General features: G+C 39.2%; 1 protein-coding gene across 1 annotated transcript; it reads right to left on the bottom strand.

The window, feature by feature from the left end:
- Positions 1-2,711: 2,711 nt before the first annotated feature.
- LOC139927924 (uncharacterized) lies at positions 2,712-7,362 on the bottom strand. Its single transcript, XM_071920233.2, has 5 exons — positions 7,296-7,362; positions 5,085-5,984; positions 4,645-4,787; positions 3,631-3,740; positions 2,712-2,847 (listed from the first exon to the last, which is right to left on the bottom strand). The coding sequence occupies exons 1-5, from the start codon at positions 7,360-7,362 to the stop codon at positions 2,712-2,714; spliced, it is 1,356 nt and encodes a 451-aa protein (XP_071776334.2).
- Between the last annotated feature and the right edge of the window lie 400 nt (positions 7,363-7,762).

A 7,762-nucleotide genomic window follows, 5' to 3' on the forward strand; every position in this document is an offset into this window, starting at 1 on the left:
ATTCAGCTCTGTTTGAAAACCAATCTCTCACTAGTCATCTGCTCTGTGAGTCTAACTAGACCAACATGTCTGTTGGAGGCTCCTTCTCCTTGATCTTTTATTTTTAGTGAAGCGGCCCAGTGCGTAACCTCAGCGCCGGCCTGCGTCCTGGGGGAATGTCCTATCTCACCACCCGACCACGGACGGCGTAGATTGTATTCATCTCTGTGGGGGGGGGGGGGGGGGGGGGGGAATGAAAAGGCTTAGTCCAATTAATGGTTGAGATTCCCCCGTCAAGAATAGCCGCACTCAGGCAACCGCCACCACACCCAAATCTAGCCACATGGTCTCTCAGCCCACTAACCAGATCTGCACTGTATACCGCTCATATGCTATTGATTTGCCTATGCAGTCTTCCGGTGACATGGTATTATGTAACATGTAGTACAGAGCAGCATCAGATCTTGGGTTCAGTGCATCGTCAGCTGTTCTGGGTGCAGCGCAGTGTCTGTTTCGAGAGGCCGTCCTGCTACTAACAGGTCACTGGTCCGATCCCTCCAACAGCCAACCGCTATGTTTACATGCACAGTGTCACTTGGGTGTTCGCCTTAGTCTGGCTAAGGTCTTATTCAAGGTTTTTTTTTGCCTTTATCTGATAGATGCGGTAGAGAGAGTGATAGAAAGGACTTCCGACAAGGATCCTTGGCAGAATTGAAACCCAGGACACTGCTGTTCCACTATATAGGCCTTAGCCTGCTGAGCCCAGTCCTTTTCAGGTTAAACTGTTTACATGCACCTTTGATACCCTGCGATTGAATATCCCTGTTGCCATAAACCTGTTAACAGAATACACCTGTCTACCTTTGGTGTCCTGCTAACAGCTGGAACAGTCTGCCATAAAAAAATTTAAAAAAAGTCTGAAAAAGATGCGGCTGCTGCCAGCTGCCCTCTTTGACTGAGCAGTAGGTTACAGGGGAAATAAATGATTCCAGTAGTAGTCGTGAGTACTGCTCACTGTCATGTTTTTTGTTGACATAAAAATGTCCCTATAGTGCTGTGTGAGTCTGAGTTTGCAGACAACATAAACCAAAACTGAAAGGATGTTTATATGTGACTGTAGCCCATTTAGTAACGGAGTAAGCAGGTTTCTGATGATCGGAGTATGAGCTCAACCAGGTGATTTTTACCCAGTTATGACCCAAGACTGGGTACCTTGAATAATTGGGTTAAGACCATAATTCTCTGTGCACATAAACATAACCAATATGTTTGTCAGCAGTTTTATTCTGGCAAAGAGCCTTGGGAAACACACCTCACCTACTCAATCCCTGTAAGTCACTCTGTAGTGTCAGCTAAATGTCTAAAATGTAAACAAGTTCACCAAAATACTTGTTTCAACCTGTTGCTTATTCAGTGCATCCTATCAGTGCGTGTCCTACTTTTTCCCTATATGGAAAAAGAAGCCTTAATGTTTTTTATTTTTGTTTTCAATATTGTAGTACATCCTTAGTACGGTTTCTGGAGCTGAATTTAAGCACAGATTGTTGTCATTCAAGTATTCAGGGAAGATAAAATTGTTTCCCTCAATAAATCATTAACTAATCTGTGCCAGCCAATTACCCACACCTCAAACACATACAGAACACAGCAAATGTCCTGTGGAAAATACAAAGATGGTAAGGAATAATAAGTGTGCCAGGGAGTACATTGGACCAGTAACATATGAGGAACATATTATACACACATTTGAATAATTAATCCCATATGCAAATGTTATACCAGTGTCTTTTGTACATTACATACATTATTCGTAACATATATTATTATATTTTTTCAATGCATATTCATCCCACAGATGCCAATTTGCAGACATCTCTCAAGCTATGCCTAAGGCCGCAGACAAACGAAGAGTACAATTAAAGAGCACAAGCACGTGACATCAAAATCTCATAAACTACATATTTGTAAATCAACTGGAATAATATAACATATTACCAAAGCACTGATTCTGACTTTTACACTACCAGTTAAAAGTTTGGACACACCACATTTTTCTTTATTTTTACTATTTTCCATGTTTTAGAATAATAGTAAAGACATCAAAACTATGAAATAACACAAATGGAATTATGCAGTGACCAAAAAGTCTTAAGCAAATCAAAACTATCTTATATTTTAGATTCTTTAAAGGAGCCGCCCTTTGCCTTGATGGAAAGGCAAAGGCTTTGGAAAGAAATTCATACATAGGCATCAACTTCACTATTTATATTTGTCTAAGAAACAAATTTCAAGCATTTAAGCAGAAGCCTTTAGATCAAAATGGCTTTAAGAGAATGAAAAACATAGTAAATTCAATCAGGCGTGTCCAAATTTTTGACTGGTAGTGTATATTTTAAAACAATTTTATATTTTAAAATGATTAGGCAGCAAAATATTTATAGTTATGAAAATGATTTCAAATTTGGGATCAATATTGGCAAATACTGTACTTCAAACTCTACTTGTCTTACATTATGACAGCTAAAAATGAAAAACAGATGTTTGGATTTGGTTCACCGTGAACTAAACCTGCGTGGTTTTGATGTAAATCTATGAGTGGGGGATGGGTCTGCAGCCCGTCAGTGTATTTCTCCCACTGTGTGTCTATTATCATCATTAAACACTGAAGACAAAACATCAGAATCATAATAAAAAACCACACACCGCCATAAACATTATAAATCATTATGATACTATTTCTCACAGATCCAGACTTGTTCAGAAAAACAGCCATCATCATTCCATTCTCCCACTTTGCTTGATGTGTGCACCATTTCTCCGCAGTCCTGGTTTCCACTGTAGCTGTTGGGCTGCCCGGGCTGCCAGTACCTGCAGCACACACAACACAGACAGAAACACTTTTCTCCTCTCTCAGATCCACTCAGGCTTTGTTTCTCAACTGCTCTGACCTGTAGTTTTTACCCAGAGAGCGACCGAACAGATACAAACCATGACAGCCTGGACAGTGGCGTGCTTTGTTTGTTTCTTCTGAATGAAGTCCTATTTGCGTGGGATTAGTATTATATGGGGACCTCATGTAATTAATTCATTACTCCCTCTTCCATACTCTTCATTTTGCGAAATGCATTCGCAAATTTGCTGAAATCAGTAAAAACCTTCCTCTACAGATTTTACGGCTGCCTCCATTTTTTATGACTGGAGGAAGACAGAAATTGCGCATCTAGGAGAAGCAGAAGAAAAATAAATCACATGCAAAAAACAAATTATGGCTGAAATTACAGAGAATTTGAATTATTGGGGAAGCTGTGTCTCCATCAAAATATGGAAGGTAATTTGCGCTGGAATTTTTACTTTACAAATTACAGACATGTCAGATTCAAATGGGATTCAAATCACAGACGATCTCCGCAATTATCACAAATCACTTCATGTCTCCAGGCAATATTAGTTCTGTGCAAAATGGGTTTTAGTTTTACTTGCCAGCTGTTTTCCAAGTTATTGGCAACCTCTCCAACAAAATACACAGGAAGGACATCAACATACGTATACATATGTATTTCCTTAATCAGAAACAATCCAGATGTACTGCTGTCAAAAGTGATCATAGTGCTAGAATAGTTTTTGGTTAATACACTCTGACTGTAAACTTACGTGGTGGTGACTGGTGTCCCATCCACCCATGTCCAGTTCCCCTCTGTAATCGAATCCGTCATACCGATCCAGGCGTTTGTGCCGGATTCAAATAACCCATTGACGAATATCTGGTAGTGTGGTACAGAGAGAAAGAAAAAACACATTCAAATGGATATCTGTGAGATTGTTGCTTTTGTTGATTTTGGCACCATCTCATTGGATTTTCTGTTGATGCAGTTTGAGTTTCTGTAGGTGGCGCTTTTTAATTTGTCTGTTCAGTCATGCTAACTACCAAGTTCTTCTTCTATTTATTCCAAACAAACTGCATATGTCTCATCCATATGGACAAACATATTTTTGAAAACAAAAAATAGAAACAGGTGCATTTGACTGTATGTATATCATGTATTGTGACCAAAAAAAAACCTGAGTTTAGAATGTGAGCACACATTGGCTGTTTCACCATGCGGCTGTCAAAATCTTGAGCAGCGCATCATCATCCATTTCCTTCCTTCTTCACCAAAATTGCACCTGGGAGGATGATGGATCTGTCTCCTTCCAGTCCACATCTCAGACACGCTGATCAGATTTGGACTAAACATGGGGGAATGGTGCATCTCACCACTGTGATTCAGCATTTTCAAAATGACGCTGATTGACCGAGAGGGAGTGCTACAATTGCACATCAAAACAAGGTGACATATTTGTTTGTGATTGACTTCATCATTGCCTTGTTTACATTTCAAAGCTACAAACGATTTGTGCTCGTGCGCACCCTCTTGCAGCTATGCAGAGGAATCACAAAATAATAGTTTTGTTTTTAGCAAAAGCTAACCTTGCTTAATTAGCATGGTAATGACATCAAAAGTTAATTTATTAGTGTAGCAAAAATGTAGCTAGCTCTTTGTCACTGGAAAACCCTTTAGAGTTTTAAGTGTTCTGATCTGGTGCCAGTGGGGCGACACATCAATCCTGGTTTGTAGCTTTAACTCACCCACTTTTCTTTCTTTTGCTTGTTTCTTTCTTTCTCACCTGTTCCTCCTTGCTGTTTATAACGGCCAGATCTGCTCCCTTGCTCTTGCAGTCTTGTCTGCTCACTGTCCAGTTCCTTTTCTCGGCGGAAATGTAGTAACAGCTGATCTCAAACTTCCTCCAGCCTGTCTGACAGGACATCCCTACGGTACAAATTGCAAAGATGTCGTCAAAATGTAAGACAATGACAATATATTACAACGACAAAAGTTTTAAGAGCTCTGAAAGAATGCTTGAAATTACCGATCATTTTAAAGAAAAGAAATTTGCTCCCCCAAAAGTTTTATTATACAAATGTTTTGACCTGCATTGGTCATCATCAGGTGTGTCAATCGTCAATGCCATTTAAATATTTTCCCAAATTACCGAACTATCACAAAGCGACGATGCCAAAAAGATTTTCTGTGGTATTGTATGCAAGAAAAAAAAAGCAATCTTACCTCTTATTTTAACGTTCATCTTGTCAATCTCCTTCTGCAACTGATTTCCCCTTGTAGCAGAGCTGTTGTAATTGGTCTCTAACTGTTCTTTTTCTCCCCTCAGCGTATTATAACTGGTTTGCAACCGGTCTTTCTCGCTCCTCAGTGTACCGTAGCTGGTCTGTAGCTGGTTTTTACTTGTAGTCAGTGTATTGTAATTGCTTTGCAACTGGTCCTTGTCCCTCTTCAGTGTAGTGTAATTGCTCTTTAACTGGTTGCTATTTGTCGTCAGGGTATTGAAACGGGTTTTTAAGTCATTCTTTTCTCTTTGCAGGGTGTTGTAGTTGGTCTGTAGCTGGTTTTTGCTTGCAGTCAGCGTATTGCGATCGGTCTGTAACGCGTCACGTTCTCTCTGCGTTACATTATAGCCGGTCTGCAACTGATCTCGCTCTCGTTTTAAGGTGTTGTAACTTGCCTGTAACTGATCTTTTTCTTCAGTCACGTTGTTAAAACTGGTCTGCAGTTGGTCTCTCTCTGTAATTAAGGAATTGTAGCCATTTTGAACCTGATCTTTCACTTTCGACAGGCTGCTGTATCTAGCTTGCAGCTGGTCTCTCTCTGCGGTTAAGGTGCGGTAGCTGTCCTGAAACTGGCCCCTCTCTTTCGTAACGTTGTCATATCTTGTCTGTAAAAGGTCTTTCTCTCGAATGAGATTGTCGTAATTGGTCTGTAACTTCTCGTTTTGTTGAATTGTGCTGTTGTAATCGCTCTTTAATTGTTCCTTCTCCTTAGTCAAGGAATCATAATCGGTCTGTAGCTGGTCTCTGTCTGTAGTCGTGTTGAGATGGCCCTGCTCTTGAGTCATAGCGTTGTAATTGCCCTGGGTTGTGTCTGCCGAAGCGGGACGGCTAAATCTTTCATCTGTGAAATGAAAAATGGATAAAAAAAAAACAATGCCTTAAATTACTGAAGATGTTTGGCTGTGTATGGAAATAGTATGAAATTCTAAATAGATTGTATTGTAGTTGTATTCCCCTTTCTACTCTGTATGATCATCACCTTTAACGTTATTTTTTCAATGTTTGACCGAGATTACATTTTCTAGAAAGCAGAATGCAGTTGTTCAATAACTCACTGAGGCGTTTTGTGAACACACTTACAGTAGACAATCTGTCCGATGTTACCGGCCAGTAGGACAACACACAGCAATCCCAGACACACGGTCACACATCTGAAGGGTCGCTTTCTTTCCTGAAAATTCACTGAATCAAAGGTATTTATCATTAACTCTTTTTTTGGAATCTGTGTCAGTATAGATGCACATAGAGAGGTCGTTCCAAACATGAAAAACACATTTATGGGATACTTGTCCCCTACTTATAAATTACCATCCAAGTCACATTTAAATTCATCCTTTTCTGTATCTAAACTGGTACTATAGTTTTTCTTAACCTTTACATGGTTGAATGTCAACAGACTGTACAATGGTAAAAATTTATACAGACTGGTAGCAATTTTCGCCATTTAGTTGTGCCCCATAGAGGAATAGTTTTTGGTACTGCAGATTGGCTCGTTGGTCAACTTACTCATTAAGTTCTGAGAGCAAAGAAACCAAAATCAGACACACGGTAGCACATCTGATGTTCCATGCTAACACTTTAGCATACACTATGTTGAGTGATAGTAGGCTCCATGCTACGTAGACAGCTAGTATTATAAGAAAATTAGAACTTGTAGCAGCTCCAAAGCAAAAAGGTAATTAATCTTAAATGATATGTGGTCATGTCTGGCAGTTTTGTGTAGGAGATTGGTTGAATTGACAGTAAATACAACCCGTTTTGAACGGGGCTACTTTCCCACTTTCCAGTGAAGCTGGTGGGTGATGGGAGACTGAATAAACCTGGTCTCATGAGCTATATTGAGTTAATTGTATTTCATTTTTTTAATTTATGAATCTACAGGCCAAATAATAAAAAACGCTAACAAGTTTTTGTTACTAAAAGGTCTTATTACATTGGATATTGCTAGTCGCCTATGCTAAAGTGTTAGCATGGAGTACCAGAGCGAACAGTGTATCAGGAACATATGGATAACTTTGGTGCATACGTTCTTTACTTAATGGGTAAGTTGACCAATTTCCCAAAAACCTGCTTTGCAGTCAATGCAGATTGCCGTCTCATCTATTTTGTGTTGTCATGCTCTTCCCATGTGTCTGCGCTCTGATGCTCCTACCTGGGGTAACAAGCCCTTCCATTGTGAGGTTCTTGCGAGGTCCATATATGTTGTCATCAATATCCATCAAATCCATTCTGAGAATGACTCCAGTGGCTCTGTATGAACTTTCTCAAGTTCCCTGTTTAGAGAAGACATTCAGATAATATCGGTCTGGGCAGGAAATGTAGACTTTCACAATACTACAAAATAGTATCAGATAGCAGTAACTAGTCACGAGTATAGTTACTGTTCTTTGATTTTTAGAGCATCATCCATTTTCTGATTATTTTTTTAAATCTGTACGTTTACTACCAATTAATTACTCAAAAGTATTTATTACTAATTATACTTTGAAGTTTTAATTGTATTTTGTTTTGTTCTTATTTTAGTATTGAGTACAGTGAGTTCTAGTAAAGCAGTAATTTACCTCCCATAATTGATACTGACTTTGTTGATAAAATGAACATTCCCCAAATCAAATTATT

The sequence above is a fragment of the Centroberyx gerrardi genome, chromosome 16, assembly GCF_048128805.1.
Source record: "Centroberyx gerrardi isolate f3 chromosome 16, fCenGer3.hap1.cur.20231027, whole genome shotgun sequence".
NCBI classification, from domain to species: Eukaryota; Metazoa; Chordata; class Actinopteri; order Beryciformes; family Berycidae; genus Centroberyx; species Centroberyx gerrardi.